The 19,148-nt window shown below is 33.3% G+C and overlaps 1 protein-coding gene across 1 annotated transcript; it reads left to right on the plus strand.

Annotated features, from left to right (window-relative positions):
• The first annotated feature begins 18,101 nt into the window (after positions 1–18,101).
• On the plus strand, positions 18,102–18,857 carry LOC145040167 (uncharacterized). The gene is made up of 2 exons (XM_078988138.1): positions 18,102–18,232; positions 18,428–18,857. The coding sequence occupies exons 1-2, from the start codon at positions 18,102–18,104 to the stop codon at positions 18,855–18,857; spliced, it is 561 nt and encodes a 186-aa protein (XP_078844264.1).
• The last annotated feature ends 291 nt before the right edge of the window (positions 18,858–19,148 follow it).

Here is a 19,148-nt window from a genome sequence, read left to right on the forward strand (position 1 = left end):
ACAAACCACAAGGACTATTTGTGTCAAAAAAAATTGTAAGGACTGACTTTGTGACATTTGAAAAACCATAGGAACCAGTTTTGTAATTTTGTCATATTTTTATTGACTTGATGCAGATTGTTGAAAATACATTTCTTAATTTATTGATTATATGTCAATAATAGTATACTTTTTGTTAGTTTTTTTATAATTACATACTTATATCACTATATTTCGAGTATGTCCCCTTCGTCGTGCTATATTTTGTTTAAGATCACAAAAAGTTAAGTCATCCCTCCAACAACAAAATACTTATATTAACAAAGAAATATTAAAATTAAAACTAAATTAAAGTTTTAAATCTGATTTTGGATTTTATACTCTTATCTTATTTATTTTTTACAACATAATATATTTATAACCATAATTTTATTTTATTTTTATTCTTTCCGAAAAATATATATATATATATATATATATATATATATATATATATATATATATATTTACAACATAATATATTTATAACTATAATTTTATTTTATTTGTATTCTTTCGAAAAAAATAATATATTTACAACATAATATATTTATAACTATAATTTTCTTTTATTATTATTCTTTCGAAAAAAACTCTAATTTTTTTTCCACTGAAATTAAACTTCCCACCAAATTTTCACTAAAATAAAACTCCCCCCAAAATTAGCCACCAAAAATCCACACCTAATTTGAGACTTTTGTCCGACTGTCTCCCTCGTTACTTCTTGCATTCGTCTTTTCTAAAACTCGACAATTTTGTTTCAATTACTCTGCCTCCGTCATAGCAAAATTCGTAACGACTTAGTTAGGGTTTTTTTTCATAGCAAAACAAACAACGAGAATAAAATTTTGTAGCTTAATTTCATAGGTAAAAAGCTTTGAATGTTACTTCCATAGCAAAGCAACTATGAAATTTTATTCTGTTGAAAAAAATTGTTGCAGATTAACCATGATGTTTAATTCTATAGCAAAATTACAACGAAAATGATTTTCGTTGAAAATTTTGTTGCAAGATTACTACGAATGGCATTTCCATAGAGATATCGGTAGCCATATACCAACGGATTTCAAGTCGGTAAAAATTTCCGTAGCAATTCCTATCTTTGCTATGGAAAATTAATTTCGTAGAAAATGTGATGGAACGGCATTCCATAGCATGAACCATTGTAGCATAACAACGAAAATACGTTCCATGGAAACCATCCGTTGCTATTTTGATGTTTTGTTGTAGTGATCTTATTTGAAACTAGGTGAACGGAGTATCAAGTCATGTGAGCTTCGCTCATGATAACCTCTCTGTAACCACCGAACTTAGGGGTCCAGATCCGGTTTATGAAATAGTAGACTCCATCTCCCTTGATCTCTAAGTTGTTTTCCATTCCCCTCAAAGCTTCAGCCGACATGTTCTTTGGTTTCAAGGCTTCCAACTGAGACTCTCTGGTTTGAGGGGATAGATGGATTGGATGGTCATAGTCAGTGCCTTCACTCTCAAACTGAATACTCCTTCCAACGGAGGGTGTCTGCTACCACATTAGCCTTGCCTGAATGATAGTGTATTTCACACTCATAATCATTGAGTAGATCTACCCACCGTCGTTACCTCATGCTCAACTCCTTCTGATCGAAAATTTGTTGTAGGCTCTTATGGTCGGTAAAGACAATGCACTTGGTTCTATAGAGATAATGTCTTCATATCTTTAATGCGAAGACCGCTACTCTCAACTTCATTTCGTGAGTTGTATAATTGACTTCGTGTGCTTTCACCTATCTCGAGGCATAAGCAATAACCTTCCCTCATTGCACGAGCACATAGCCCGAGCCCTAAATAGATGCATCGCAGTAGACAACGAAATCCTCCGTCCCTTCTGGAAGAGACAATATAGGTGCGCTGCATAAGGCCTTCTTTAATCTTTGGAACACAGTTTCTTATCTTTCTCCCCAACTAAAGGTTACACCTTTCTGAGTTAGGGTGGTTAGAAGCTTAGCAATCCTGGAGAAGTTATGGATAAATCTACGATAGTAGCCTGGAAGCCTCAAGAATTGATAGATTTCTGTAGGCATCTTTGGTGCTGACCAATTCTAAATCGCCTTAATTTTGGAAGGGTCCATGTGTATGCCTTCCTCGCTAACCACGTAACCGAGGAAAGTTACCTTTCTGAGCCATAATTCCCACTTAGAGAATTTTGCATATAATTTATCCGCCCTTAAAGTTTCTAGCACTAGCCTTAATTGTTTTCTATGATCATCCTCGCTTCGAGAATAGACAAGTATATCATCAATGAATATTATCACGAACATGTCTAGGAAGGGGCGGCACACCCGATTCATAAGATCCATGAATACCGTCGGTGCGTTGGTTAGACCAAAGGGCATTACTACAAACTCGTAGTGACCATATCGAGTACGAAATGTTGTCTTAGGAATATCACCCTCATGAACTCGTAATTGATGGTACCCTGATCTTAGGTCTATCTTTGAGTAGTAATTCGCTCCTTGAAGTTGATCGAAGAGGTCGTCAATTCGGGGAAGAGGGTAGCGATTCTTGATGGTGAGTTTATTTAGTTCGCGATAATAAATGCACATCCGGAAGGATCCATCCATCTTTTTCACAAATAAGACCGAGGCTCCCCAATGTGAGGAGCTTGGTATAATGAATCCTTTGTTGAGCAGTTCACTGAGCTGGCTGGATAACTCTTGCATTTATGTCGGTGCTAGACAGTAAGGGGATTTGGCGATAAGGGTAGCTCTGGGGATTAAGTCGATTCGAAACTCGACTTGGCGTTCGGGAGGGATTTCGAGGAGATCTTCAGGGAAGATATCACGGAAGTTGTAGACTTCGGGGATGCTCTCGAGATCCTTAACTTCCTGCTTTTCGTTAATGACATGGGCTAGGAACGCTTGACACTCTTTTCACAGATATTTTTGGGCTTTGATGCATGATATGATATAATGATTTTTGTGAGTTTATCGCCATAAATGATTAGGGCTTTGCCATTAGGCAGATTTAGGTGAATGGATTTCTCAAAACAAAGGATATCGGAACGATGAAGACTTAACAAGTCCATGTTGATAATGACATATAAGCTCTTAATGGAGACCAGCATGAGACCAATGGGAAAGGAATAATCTTTTAGGGTAAGAGTATAGCCTATGAATATGTCATTATCGCCCTCTTTCTTACCATTAGCTATCTCGATGGTAAAGTTTTCAGTTAGAGGTTGGGATTTATGGCTGAGTAGATGCTTGAATGCATCACTAACAAAAATTCTCTCTGCACCACTATAAAAAAGAATGCATGCATAAGAGTTATCAAGGAGGAACATACCCGAAACTACAGTGGGATCAACGATAGGCTCCTCCTGGCCCATAGCTAGCACTCTCCCTATGTTGCCGGCTGTTGTTTTTGGAAAATTTCTCTTGAAGTGCCCAATCTCATCACATCCATAACAGGCTTGGCTTACTCCAACGCCAGGAGCCTGATTAGTGGGTTGGACTTATGTCTTGCAGAAACGAGTTGTGTGTCCCTTTTTGCCACAATTGTTGCACAACATTTCATGGCACAGTCTGTGATGGTGGAAATTACACTTGTCGCATCTTGGGAGGGTTCCAGCATATCTAGTGGCAGGTGCTTGAGCTATAGGGGCAGCGGTAGGAGTAGTAGTTGCATGCACTGCCATTACATGCAGCTTCTTGGAGGGCTCCTGCAAAGACTTGCCCTTGAGCTTATTCTAGAAATTTTTCTTCCCACTGCTCTCCTTGGGTGGTTCGTGGGTAGTTGGCACAGGATCCTGGCGATCCACACGTTCAATAAAAGTTTGCGCCAACCGTTTGGCACTATCAAACATTAGCGGATTTGCAGCTAGGACATTTCCCTGAGTTGGTGGTGTTAATCCCCATATGTATCTTTCTACTTTCTTGCTCTCTGGGGTGACCATTCCTAGGAAGAGAAGAGCAAGATCATTGAATCTCTCAGTGTAAGTAGTAATGTCAGAGCCTTTCATCTTTAAGTTCTAGAGCTCCTCCTCTAGCTTCTGCATCACGCCTCGTGGGCAGTACTCAGTGAGCATCACTTCTTTCAGATCGTTCTAACTCATGGCATTAGCCACCGGAAGAGTTAGAGATTTGACTTGGCCATTCCACCAAGTTAGTGCTCTGTCAGTGAAGGTGCACTCTGCAAACTTTACCTTGCTGGATTAAGGGCAAGCACATATCTCAAAGATTCACTATGTCTTCTTGAACCATCGAGTCAGGGCAACGACACCTCCAGTGCCATCGAAAGACTGTAGCTTAGCATAAAAAAAAATATTTGTATGTAAACTCCCTTGTGTGACCATGGATGTCACTGATATTGGACATTAGGGCACCACTACCTACTCCACTTGCACCGCTGGCGTTAATTTGCGACATTGCAGCAGCCACGGGGCTTTCATAGCTGCTTAGAGGACAATCAGGTCGTACTGAGGAGGTGGCGGTGACGGATCTGTTGGGAGATTGTTCTTCTTTTTGTTGGGTCTCTTCTTCGGAGGCATCTTACTCTAAAATAATCAAGAAGAACGGGATGGTAATTCCCCTAGAATTTAGAATCAAGTGATATGGAACAATACATATCTCAACCTGATAGATAAAGTGTTTAACTAAGCGATATACAAAGAAAAGCTACCAATACATGTAAACTATCGATAGAAAGAAATAAGAAGCAACACTTGGAATAAAACTCTATATGGATTTTGTCTCTAGATAAAATACGGCTATAGTATTTTAAGTTGTATGTTCTATTCTATCGTTCCCTTGTTGTATATAGTTTGGTAAGTTTTAGGCTTGTTGCAACACTACAGTCACTCCCACACATGTTGGTCGTGTCTCGAATAAATTATGTTGATAAGGCTATATTTATTCTAGACATGATTACATAACTATCCAGGTTTAACTGCAGTGTCCAACATCCAAATACTTTTGTTTTGTTCTACTTGTGATACTGCTTCTGGTATGTATATATACTTCTATACTTCTTATAAAATACTTATATTTTTAAAAGTATACTTTTAATTGAAAGCATTTATAGTTATATACCACGTAAAGTTCAATATACTTAGTTCACTATAAATTGCATCATAGTAATCAAATTAAACACAACCATTACATTGAGATATAAGTATTTACATATGCTTGATACATAGTTTGTATACATCAAAATATAGTAAAATATAAAAGACATGACTCTATACGCCCGTCTTCTCAACAGCCTGCAGGAGTACCTGTCTACTGATTTCCTGAGATTACAAGAGATTATTAAAGTGATAGGGTTTATTTCGTATCCCGAAGGGTACAATTGAAGAGATGTCTCGCAATCATGTATTAACTAGTTTACGTGTAGTTCTTTATTGTTCTCTTGTATTTGAATCTGTTTGTATACCTTGTAGAGTAATAATAATTATACTTAAAAAATTATTTAATGTAGTACTCCTGAAATCCAAAAGTAGTAATGTATATCATAAACTAAGTCTACCATAGTTCATATGTTTGTTAATGTATAAGCTCTGAATTTGTAAAACTTTGTATTGAAATCCCAAACTATGTCTCTTATAGTTTGCATTTATGTTATATACTTGGTTCATGTATTGATCTGAAAATTATTCAATTATCATTGTAAGTTAAAAATATCCCTTATGCTCAACATGTTACAGAATGGATAAAATATCTAAATCTTTTATAAAATGTTGAAATATTTTGGTTGTATCAATTGCATAAGTTTTAAACCTGGTGAAATTATTTTGTATACGTGCACAAAATCATTTGTGTTTGGCTTGTATCCCCCCTGAAAATGTTAAAATTAGTAAAAGCATAGGGGTATGAACTCACTGTTGGTTGTGTGACGGTGTCAGACTGTGAAACTGGAATGAGGACCCTCGAGCTGTTGTACGTGGATTTAAGGGGATCCTAATAATAATTAAACACATATATGCATTTTATTAGCGGACCATTAATTATAGTGTTGGAAAACACTTGCTTTTGGATCAGAAAAAGTGGGTTTTCAGCTAATGGTCACGGTTTAAGATGATTGCAGCCGTGAACTGTTCTCGGCCGTGAACTGATTTCGACCCTTGAATGGTTTACTACATGTTCTTGGTGTTCTTGGTGAAAATATGAAGGTTTGAAGGGTTCACGACCGTAAACCCAAAACGATGGGTGCTTGATTTTGATGAAGTGATGAATACTTGATGCTCCAAAACAAGTTCCAAGGTGATTTTCGGATGGTAGATGAGTGAAATCTTGGGTTTTCGATTGGTGGTTTTAGAGAGAGAAAGTAGTGTTTTCAAATAGCCGTGTAGAAATGAGGGTAAGAACATATATATAGGTTGGGTTCATTGTCGGAGGCGGGTCCCGGGTTGTGAACAGTTTACGGTAGTGATCGAGTTCTTGCTCGTGAACACCGGGACGAATGAGAATTGGCTGTTTTGATTTTCGATGAAAAACTCGGGTTTTTGTGCGATTTTGGTCCCGAATCTTATATAAAATTTAATTATATAAATAATACAAATTTCTTAACCGTAAGAATTTAATGGCATAAATAATACCCAAAATTTTATTTAACAGAATTTGACTAACGTTGAAAGAAAAACGTTTGGGTTCTCACAATGGGCCCTCCCATGGTCTTCCATAGAAGCATAACACATATAGAACTAGCATACTACCTAGTACATAACCAACTATCATGTCTCATAATATAACTTCAGCTAGTGTACCACATATCATAAAATGGGTCGGCCTTGGTGCTTTCAACCCATTTGTATGGTGAGGAGACTCACCTCTCGAGAATGCTGAACTGACAAGATAAGATTAAATGAGTCCGAATGCACAGATCTAAGTCGGCTGCCTATCATCATGATGTGATTAACTTGTCAAACTCCAAAAATACCATAAATACCCACAAAGTCAACCCTAGTCAACCCAGGTAAAAGTCAAGGTCAATATTCAAGGTCCATAGTCCTTGTTGAACCCAACTCGTCGAGTGCATTCATCAACTCGTCAAATTCCTTCAGAATCCATACAACTGAAATCCCGAGTCAGCTGAGTAACTCCTCGAGTTCCTTAATGTCCAAGGACTGAAAACTCTAAACCAATATCTCTTAATCAGTTCACCGAAATCACTATAATCCTGAAAACAGCAAAACCCTCCCAGGCTCGTCGAGTTGGCTAAGAAACTCGCCGAGTCCCTTCAGCCCTTTTGTGTTCAGTCCCCTCCAGTGGGATCCAACTCCGAACTACAGATCAAACCCCTTATAGTGTAGTTGTCACATAAAGTTGCAAAGTTTACATGCATGCAAGGCCTCAAATAGCTAAAATGCTAAAGGGTTCATACAAGGTTATAGTGCAGTGAAAGGGCCTAAACTGGAAAAAGTGGGCAACTTTATGTCGTTGAAGAGCTATATGTAACACATATAAAATTCAAGCCAATTGAAAATTTTTCAAACATCCAAAAACCATTAGCTATTACAAAAAGTTTCAAAATAGTTTAATATCAGAGTATCCCAGAACCCATAAGTCCAAAACATGAGGATGTGTACGGTCACACCTTCGCCTTGCCAAAACATCTGTAGCACCTGAAATAATAAACTGAAACCGTAAGCACAAATCTTAGTGAGTTCCCTCAAAACACCCATACCCACAAAAAATTACACATATGTTCATAAAAAACATACTACGGGTCCAGTCAACCATCGAGTTGGAATACCCCTGCCCTACAACCAACAAATTGGAATGCCAACATACTATGGGTCCAATCATCCTCGGGATGGAATACCCTAGGCCCACAACCAACAGGTTGGAATGCCCACATACTATGAGTCCGATCATCCTCGGGATGGAATACTCACGGCCCACAACCAACAGCTTGGAATGCCTAAGTCTATTGGCTTTTGCACAAAGCAGATGAGCCTAAACCGCCAAGCAAATATGTATATATATATATATATATATATATATATATATATATATATATATATATATAACAGATAATCACATAACAATCTATAGACAACAATTGATCTAATAGATCATACCACATAGCACATAATACCATCCAATTTACCAGGATACCGATCTAACAGATCATACCACATACTACATAATACTATCCTACCCTCTAGGATACCAATCTAATAGATCATACTAGCATTACATAACCAGATAACAATCCAAAGGGTCTATCTTGGTGCCTTAGACACTTGAGTATAGTTAGGATAACTCACCTGGTACTGCTGAAGTCTCGCAGACAAAACTCCTGCTGCTGGTTGATAGAATCCCAAGTTGTCAACATCAAACAATACAGAATTAATAATTGGGTTCCAAGCCCAAGGTCCAACACACACTCCAAAGACACAAAGATCAAGTAATAGGCACAAGTTAAACATATGGCCCAATTTTCCAATTTGGGCCCAAACCTCTATAAGGTCTTGCGATAAGGCCTAACCATTTAGTCCAGTCTAACATTCGACATTCTGATGGCCCAATGTCACATAATCATAAAGGCCTAAACTATAGCCCATCTATAGCCTAATTCTCCAAATTAGGCCCAAGTCTCTCACATGGGCGTTACCCTAAAGCCCATCCATAGTCTAATCACCAAGGCCCAATAGAAAAGCCCAACATAGAGTCCAAGTGAAATTAGGGTTTCATATAAAATGACAATTAGGGTAAAGTGTTTCTCACTTAACCCATTAAGGACTTAATCCATTAAGTCCCTTACTTTACTAAATAAGTCAAATGGTGTGATTGGGCTTAATACACAATTCCCTTCCAATGACCCAAATGTGGGTCCCGATATGTCCAAGCCTATAATCCTAAAATTAGTGTTTTCACATGAAAAGATGATTAGGGTTAAGTTTTTCTTACTTAACCCACTAAGGACTTAATCCATTAAGTCCATTGTTGCCTTAAGTTAGTTTGCCAATGATTATCTCTAAATATTACTAAAACAAAACCTTAAATTCTTCAATTAAGAAACAAGGGCCCTTGATTGCATTTCCCTCCTTTAGTCTCCACCTTAGGATCATTTTTCTGACATCATCCTAACCCAAAAAAATACACGCGCCTCCCAAATAAAACTTCCTTCTTACGATTCATTCCTAATTTCATTATTATGTTTTCTCTCCACACAATCAACACAATCAGCTCCTCATGAAACGCAATAGATATGAACCCTAACCCCTTCCTTCTGGTGATATGTGTAACCCCATTGATTTCATATATACATGGAATCGATCCTATGCATTCTACTTCTACTGATATGGAATCGATCCTATGTGTAACCCTAGGAAGCCCTGAGGTGCACCGCGTCGACCATCAACAATTTTCGATCCTGTGTGTTCTACTTCAGATGCAGGTGAACTATGTTGAAGCTTGATTAGGAGATCGAGTTCTTTATGCAGGTAAGATTTTGAAAACCCTAAACGCGTTTCCATTTTGAACCCTTCTCTAGCAGCTTCAACATTAAACCCTTCTTTAGCAGATGTTTCAAACTAACGAATATTTCCTTTTGAAGCACACCATGCTTTTTGCTTTCTCCTCCGACACCTGAAAACAAGAAAGTAGATTAAACAAATGTGTTTTTGCATTCCATTTGTTATTTGTGTATCGGAAGTTGAATCTTGATGAATTTAAATTTAATATGACAAAATGACCATATTACCACTCTGCTATTACCCCCATCAACATCGATCTTGTTTCCCAAAACAACAAATGGCATGTTTTCTGGATCAGAAGTGCTAGCTTGAATAAGAAACTCTTCCTTCCAATTATTAAGACTCTCAAATGACTTCATCACAGTCACATCATGCACAAGAACACAACAATCTGCACCACGATAAAATGCCACACCAAGGCTTTGGAGTCTTTCCTGTCCAGCTATGTCCCATATCTATAACAAAATCAACCCCCAAACCCTATCAATTTCAACAATGGATGCTTATAAACTTATAATAATGGCCTAATTTGATGGACATTTGTAATTAATCAGACCTGTAATTTGAAAACCTATCTTCAAATTGTATCTCTTTCATTAAGAAATCAGCTTCGATTGTAGCTTTGTACTGATTACTGAACTTTCGGTTCACGTATCTGAATTCATATCATTAACGCTTATTGGGGTTTTTGTGCACTTATGTTTGCTTTGAGATTTGGCTCCTTTTTTATCTAGATTATCCCCTCTAAACATGTTTACCCGAAGTTCTTATGTGACTTTCGATTGAAAATAATACCATGTATACCGGTTCTGATTCCATACTAATTTTGTTTTATGCAGTTACTAAGCCTCTACCTTTAAGCCTGCAGATTGTCTTCCTTTCTCTATTGGCATTTGAAGTAACCATTCTTGTTGACAATTTCAGGTGATTGTCTATTCTCTTTACAGCCTGGTTATGCTAATTTTAAATGTACATAACTGATAATCTATCATTTACAGAATGTGCAAGGCCTTTTTACCTAGAGATGATGAAAGTGTAAGTTTATTTGATAAAGAAAGTATATTTATATCTATATGCCTTCACCTTTCTTCTCATATTTAATCGAAAGATACCTTTGTCTTTAAGAGTCTAAAAGCTCTATTTTTTCCAGCATTTCTGATAGATTTTTTCCATCTTTCCTTTACTATAGGTGTACCATGAGTCATACAAGAGGAGAACCAATCAATAGTAGTCTTGCATTTGAGAATATAAGTGCAGGTATTTCAAGGAGTTGATCAATAATATTCCTACATTTAATTTCTAAATTGTCTCATGTACTAAATAGTAACTTATTGAATGCTAAAGATAAAACCACAAAGAGGGAAATCCATAAAAACTTAGGATTCTTTCAAAAGAAGAAGGCAAAAGGAAACAACTTCTGAAAAATGTAATTAAAAATTCATCTATCGTTCTAGCAACTCTCACAGGTTCATCATCAAGAAAATTAGATGGAATTTCATTTTATTTACTCAATATTGATGAAGTTGCTCAGGCCTAGAGATTGCTTGTTGGATTGCTCTTTTCAAGGTAACTTAACAAAACATTTTTTTTTTTAATTGGCAACATATTGGATGATTGAAGTAAAAGGGATTTTGTTTTTTTAGGGTTCAAGGTGCTTACTTTCAGGGGATCATTTACAACTTCCTCCAACAATTTTAAGTGTTGAAGCTGAAAAAAGGGATTAGGAAACATTCTTTTTGAACTCCTTGCAGATTTATATGGAGATGATATCATGTCTATGCTGAATGTGCAATATAGCATGCATGGACTTATAATGACTAGGTCTTCTAAAGAGCTTTACAACAATAAGGTAATTTAATTCTGCCTTTTTTTTAACCTTATTTATCTATTAATTATATTTGTTATAATAATAATGAGTAATGAAATAATTAATAATGATAGATTAAAGCTCATGCAAGTGCTGCTGGACATATTCTATATGAGCTTGAAGGTGTTGAGAAGTCGTCTTCTTCCACTGAACCTACTCTTCTTCTCATAGACATTGGAAATCTCAACTGTGGATGGGCTAATGGAGGGAAAAATACGCGATTATTATTTCAATGGTTTTGTCAAATTCAAAGAAAATGGTATTTTTTATTACTTTTTTTTTATTCTTGTGGTGTTTTATAATTAATTTAAAATTCAATGAAAATGTTGACATTGGTTTTAAAATTCAATTAACTCTTCTATTTTTGCAAAAAGACCAAATTATCCTTATCATCTCTTTTTAAATAAAAAATTCAAACATTATTTTTTTTTGATAGATTTTGCTTGGTTCAAACCAAATCCTACATAATAGTTTATCAATAAAAATTAGAGAAATTAAAATCCATCATACTTCTTCTTCTTGTGTATCCTTCTACCTCTTTTAGATGGTGACAATGGCAATAAAAGTTTATTAATTTTTTATTAATTTGTATTATATTTTCATATTTATTGAAATCTTATATGTTTATTATATATTTTTTTTCTTATCCGATCGTCACATTTTGTTTTTGTAAACTAACATATACATATAGCAAATTCGCAATCACAGTAGCATATGCCATGAAAATCAAATATGTATATTTATTAAACTTGCATCATGTTTTGTAATTCAAATTAATGTATTTATCAAAATACTCTCATTTGGTTTATCCATGTAGCTGATTTATGTGATTCGGCCAACCTTTTGATATCATGCCTAATTGCCTATAGGTTTATTTATTTGGACCTTGATTACTTTAATCTTGAAACTTAAAAGTGGAAATATTAATAACTTAAATAGTTTCTTATTATACAGTTATATATTTTATGACAAATAATAATAAGATAACGGAAATAAGAATTTCCTAATAAATAAATAAACAATAACATAACATTTAGCTATTTACCTCAAATAATATTAAATTTGTCAAATGTTAATTGAAATAGGTAATCCCTACTAAATATGGTAATTGAAAACTAAAATTTTCAATTCCTAGATCATATCAGCATTAACAAAATTTATATTTCCCTATATTTTGTAAATATATTAGACATGGTATATTGATATTATTTTCGATATCATACCATATTTATGAAAATATTATATATTTATTATATAATTTCCTTATTCTAAAAGCTTTTCAAATTTACAGTTTTTTATATGGTAATTATTATCTTAAATATGGTATGATTTTATCTATTTTTGTACTTATATTTGACATGGTATACTAATATTATTTTGGATATCATACCATATATAAAACATACTTTAAGTATGGAAATGATATTACATTCCAAAATCTTTATGAAATATTAGCATTAACCAAATTTATTTTTCCCTATAAATATACTATATATGATTTTTCAATACAAATCAAAATTCTCTCAAACTAATTATCCCTTTTCGTTGTTATCCCCTTTCATTGCTGATAATAGTATTCCATAGCAGCTAACAATGCAGATCAGGTCATCTTTGATAAGGTTGCTGAAATCAACACATCCAAAGATTGTTGGAACCTACGTGTTAAGGTCGTCATGCTGTGGAAACCGACCTATATAAACAATCTTAATATGGTCGCAAGCCTGGACATGATTTTAATTGATCAGGAGGTACTGTTTTTACACACTTTATTTTTTAGATTATCAAATTCTTATGTTATTTCTATTCAAATAAATTTAAATTCGATTTTTCTTATGCTTTTTTACTTCTATTCATATAATTTTAATAATCAAATTTATTATTTTTAATAATAAACTTTAGTCTATCTAATGAAATCTCTTATTGTTCCTTTTTTTTAATACTTTTTTTACACTTTTTTATGTTTCATTGTCACCTACGGGGAAGTAGAATTTAACCAACAATAAAAAAAATCTTATTCCTGTATTTGAATCCCTATTTGATGAAGGAGCTGTTCGAGAGATCAGTAACTTCGATATGGCTAGCAATGAAAGCGAATACATGCTTGTTCCTCATAAACATAAAATAAATTTCAACAAAACCACAAAAGTTCGTGTATCCACTGATTTTGTTGATACAATAGATCCTTATCATTTTATCTCTTTCCCAGATTTGCTAGCCAGGATCTTTAACACTCGTGTTGCATTTGGTATGTTATGTTATTAGTTTAACTTATTTCTATACTTTAATTTTTAATGTCATACACATTTGGATTATTATTACTAATTTATTACATTTTTTCACATAGATTTTCTAGGTGAAGTTGTGTCAACCGATCCCATGCGAGTCATTGTTGAGTATGGAAGAGAGAAAAGGTTAATGAATCTGATTTCTCCAGATTTAAGGTACATATTAGTACTATTATTACACATTCCCCCGTTTATATTTATATTTCATTAATAACCACCATGCATTTTTAGTGGTACGAGAATTGTAGTGGCTTTGTGGGGCAGTTTTGCAATGAAGCTGAATACTTACATTTCATAACATAATAATGATACTGCTCCTGTTATTATCCTGCTACGTTTGGCCAAATTCACAATTTTGGGTGGTCATTATTTTTTACAACAAATTATCATTTCAACTTCAAAGTAATTACTGACAATATTATTTTACTTTTTTTGCAGGTCAGCCTCAAGTTGGTAATTGTTTGTTTGGGTCTAGATTGCATATAAATGATGATATGCCTAAGATTTTGGATTTCAAATCAAAGTATGTTATTTACCATAGTTAACACATTTTTCTTACTTAATCATTACTTTTGTTGAATAACCTCACTTTTTTGTATATGTAGTCTTAATGCTTTGGATACCCATGTTGACTCTTCTAGCCGTACATCCCAGCTCAACTCATATACTGTTGTGGCTAATCCATAGGATTAGTACCTCGGTTTTCTGATAAAAAACATTGATGAGATTCCTGATTTTAATGAGGTTTACTTAACATTTTTATATAACAGTTTCCGCATTCTATTATTGTTTTGATTTTCTATGTATAGTTGATATGAAATAATATTTTAATATGATTCCTTTCAATCCTATATATGAAACAGGAAGTTTGTTTAACCATTATCGCTACTATCGTTGGTTTTGATATGAATGACGGTTGATATTCATTTTATTGCCGTGATTGTTCTAAAAAAGTTACTAAAAATGATGATGATGTTGATGCTGGCCCTTTTCACTATGATGGTTGTGGATTTGTCTCGGATGTATTTGGAAAGTAAGTAATTATTATCTCTTTGACTATGCATGTATTTCACTTTTTTCATATATTTCATTGTCTATGTCAAGCTAAATATAAGTATTATGTTATAATTTTTAGGATTAGGATAGTAGTTCGTGTGCAAGATGAAAGTGGGTCTTCTTCGTTTGTATTGTTTGAGTGTCACGTAAAAGATCTTATTCATCGTGGAAACTAATGGTTGATGGACAAAATAGCAAAGGTTTGATCCAATATCTCCGTTATTTAAATGATCGACATATATGATTTTCTTCTTTAACTTTTCCAACCATTTTATAATGTAAATTAGGATCAAGGGCGACAACAGATACCTGATGAGTTTAAAATCCTTCTAAATAAGAAGTTTGTCTTCAAAGTTCAGATATCCATGTTCAAATCTGCAGAGCAACTATCGTGCTTACACTGTGCATAAGTTAACTGATGATGAAAGGGTTCTTGCTGAGGTTTTTAAACGGCCACCAAATCATCAACATCATAATATAAATGATAATGGTACTCCTATTAACAAGGCAAAGAAGGTTGGTAACTGTCTCATGTATTTCCAAAGTCAAACCATGTGCCCTCTCCTCAATACATTTTTCTTTATTTTTTCATGACTTTGTGCAAATATGTTATGTTTTGTTTTATATTTTTCTTGATCGATTTTTATTATTTTCTATTTTCTACAGGAAAATATTAATTTTGTGCATGATGACAATCTTGATGTTGTTGACCTTAAAGTTGTAACACCATCATCGAGTACGGGGAAGGGCCCTATTGAGATTGATGCCAACACTGACTCTTTGGAGTGGTCTTCTTCAAAAACTCGTGCTGTACGAGATACCTTGAAGATCCCAAAGTTGGAAAAGTTAGACTAATATGAATCCGCCCATCAAAATTTTACATATCATCTTCGATATGTTTATAGATATTTTCTTTTTAATGTTTTGTGTGTTGCATTTTTAATTGTCTGTTTATTGATATTTTGGTTGTTTTCAAAATTTTATTGACTTTTTATTTGGTGTGTATACAATGATAGAATTAGAGGTTATGACAATTTCAAATTATTGAACTCTTTTGATTTAATGCATATTTTCTTTCTTTTTTCTTTTGTTCATCATTTGATTTTATAAATTTATTATATAAAAATTTACATATGGTAACAGAATAAAATCATAATGAAAGTATTCAAAATGTGTTTTTCTATATTTAATTTATTCCTACCTTAATTATATGCATGCTTTACTTTTTACCTAATTTAAACCCTTATAATATTCAGTTACCTAATTTATATATATATATATATTACACGAAAATTTATATTTTTATTATATATGATATTTCACCTATTTTTATTTGTTAAAGTCAAATTTAAATTTTATTTGCATAAATTTGCATGGTTTTCATATGGTAACTGAATAAAATAATGGAATATGTAATCAAAATCAATTTTTCTATACTGCATTTATTCCCTCCATAATTATATGAAGACTTTATTTTTTACCTAATTTAAATCCAACTAATATTTCATTACTTTAGTTAATTATATGCGATATTTATTTTTTACCAAATTTAAACCCTTCAAATATCCAGTTCCCTTATTTAAAGTGTTACAAATCATCATCATCACTATATATATAAAGAGAGATATGACCAAGAACGTAAAACTTATCAAACATATTGAAATGAGTGACATTTCAAATGCTTCTGGAAAGAAAAAACCTACAAGGTTTGTTACTAATGTTTCACCCAACAACACTTCCCCAACAACACCACTGTCTAAGATCACAAATGGTAAAATTCATATTTAAGCATTCTGTTTATATTTGTATAACTCATTTCTCTTTATATTTCATTTGAGTTCTTGATATACATACCATTGTTCCTTAATGAATGCATCATCTTCATCCAATGCTCTAAAAACATCATCACATTCAACATTACAAACAATATCCCACAAAGGTACATTTTCTTATATTTTATGCATCTTTCTTTTTATACTTTCGTTTTTTATAGTTGCTTATTTATTGTACTATTAATATTTTTTAATATTTCTCCTCCATTTATGATACAAATCTTCATTTCATAAAATAATTTTTTGATACCACCTAATTGTCGAGTTCAATCCACATTTATTTCCTCAAGATCACCACTTTCACAGCTAACCAATCAAGGTTTAGTATTCTTAATTTCTTTTATATTGTATTTACATTCACTTCTTAAATCATATAAAGTCAATTTTAACTTCCCAATATATAAACTTTTAACATTTTATTTTTAATACATATATGTCTATAATATCTAATTTGTAATACTATCTTTTTTAATACATATATATCTATAATATCTAATTTCGGTAACTATCATTTTCCTTTAATATCTTATTTAATTTAATGTTTAATATATACTTTTCCTCTTTAGTTCATTCACCCTCTTCATCGAATGCTTTGAAAACACCGTCATCTCAGACAATACAAAGAAATTCTCGCAAAGGTACATTTTGTTATATGTTATGTCTCTTTTGTATTGCAATTTTTGTTTTTTTTGTATGCTTATGTGTATTAAATTCATATATTTTATTTACATATTTCGCTAAATTATCATACAAATTTTCATTTTTAGAAAATATTTTCTTCATACCCCCTAATTGTCGAGTTGCTCAAAAGTTTACCAAATTACCTCCATACTTTTCCAACAACCAAGATACAATTCAGCACAACACAACTTATTCAATAACAACGAAACATTAACAATTTAATACACAAGATATTCCATTTTTTGAGTTGAATGCAGATTTCGTTGAACCTTCAAGTACCCATATTGTTCAACATGATCGTTTATCTATTAATAATGATCAACTTCATCATTTAGTTGTTTTATTATATATTTTATTCATACATACAGTTATACATTTTTCAGTTCGTACCAGCGTTAACTATAAAGAAAAGAAAAAAAGAGGCACACCAATTTCTACGAAAAAGAAGACACAAATATGTATTCCTTCTACTTCAAATGCTCAGAATGATGTAACCAGTAACAATGATAGTAAATATATCGGAATAAGCAAAGGTATTATATCCATACCACAAATTATTTGTCATGAAAAATAAAATGTCTTTTCCCTATTACATTTAAAGCATACCACAAATATAATTTCGTAAATTTGTTTATTTATTTATAGATTATTTGGATTCTGGAGATGCTGTATATGTTTGCTCAGTATGTAAAGCTATGGTGTGGCAGGGAGAACCAATTCGAGGAAATAACGATTTAAAGAAAACATGTTATTCCATTTGCTGTTACAATGGAAAAGTTGAACTACTCAGTCTGATTCACCCACCTTAGTTGTTGCTTCATTTATATATCCGTCTTTCGGAAAAAAGTCAAAACTTTATACAGAATATACGTCGATACAATATGATGTTCGCATTCACATCTATGGATGGAAAGATTGATCACACAGTTAACTCAAGAGGTGGTCCTTATGTTTATCGAATGCATGGCCAAAATTATCATATTGCAGGCAGCTTACTTCCCGAAGAGGGTGAATCACCAAGATTTTGCCAGTTGTACATATATGATACAGATCATGAGGTTCAAAAACAGATCCAAATCATGCGAGTGTGTGAATGCCCTATTTATATAACTCCATTACTTATATATATATATATATATATATATATATATATATATATATATATATATATATATATATATTACTACAAAAAATTTATATCCATTATTTTTTTATTATGTTATTGTAGGTCTAATAAGAAGAAAAAGACCACATCTATTGAGTCCATGGCAAATCCGTTTTCTCTTGAGTTCTGGACTATTCACGAGTTGATGGGCTTATTGGATTTCATTAATCCACTAGTTAAACAATTTAGAATGGCGCGTGATCGCTTTGGTTCAAATCCAACAGAGCGTATTAGGTTGAAATTGATTGGGTCAAGAGAAAATGATGGTAGGCAATATAATCTTTCTACCGAAAATGAGGTAGCTACCCTCATTATAGGTGACATTGATGGGTATGATTCGAGGGATATCGTCTTGGAAACGCAAAGTGGACAATGTCAACGTATTAATGAGTTGCATCCTCAGTATCTTGCACTTCAATATCCTTTATTATACCTTTATGCCGAAGATGGATTTCGAGTCGATATACTACATCGTGGTGTTGATGATCGATAATCTGATGGACGAATAAGGTTGACCATACGAGAGTTTTTGCTTATCGTATACAACAAAGAACCGATGAAATATCATTGATATTACGTTCAAGAAAACTATTCCAACAGTTTTTGGTTGATTCGTATACAATGATTGAAAATGAACAACTTAATTATATATGTTTAACCAGCCAACATTACAAGTGGCACCTTATCGCAACTTGGCCTAGGCAGTTGAAGAAGGCATTGAAGCTGCTTCTTTGATGGGAAACCGTATTATTATACCATCTTCTTTTACCGACGACAATCATTA

This window comes from Lactuca saligna, chromosome 4 (genome assembly GCF_052625555.1).
Source record: "Lactuca saligna cultivar CGN05327 chromosome 4, ASM5262555v1, whole genome shotgun sequence".
Classification (NCBI taxonomy): domain Eukaryota; kingdom Viridiplantae; phylum Streptophyta; class Magnoliopsida; order Asterales; family Asteraceae; genus Lactuca; species Lactuca saligna.

What these genes read in the sequence shown, in the direction of transcription:
- LOC145040167 (XM_078988138.1), top strand. Translation starts at nt 18,102, where the DNA reads ATGGATGGAAAGATTGATCACACAGTTAACTCAAGAGGTGGTCCTTAT. An exon ending in TCACCAAGATTTTGCCAGTT is followed by an intron (nt 18,233 to 18,427) that starts GTACATATATGA and finishes ATGTTATTGTAG; the next exon opens with GTCTAATAAGAAGAAAAAGA.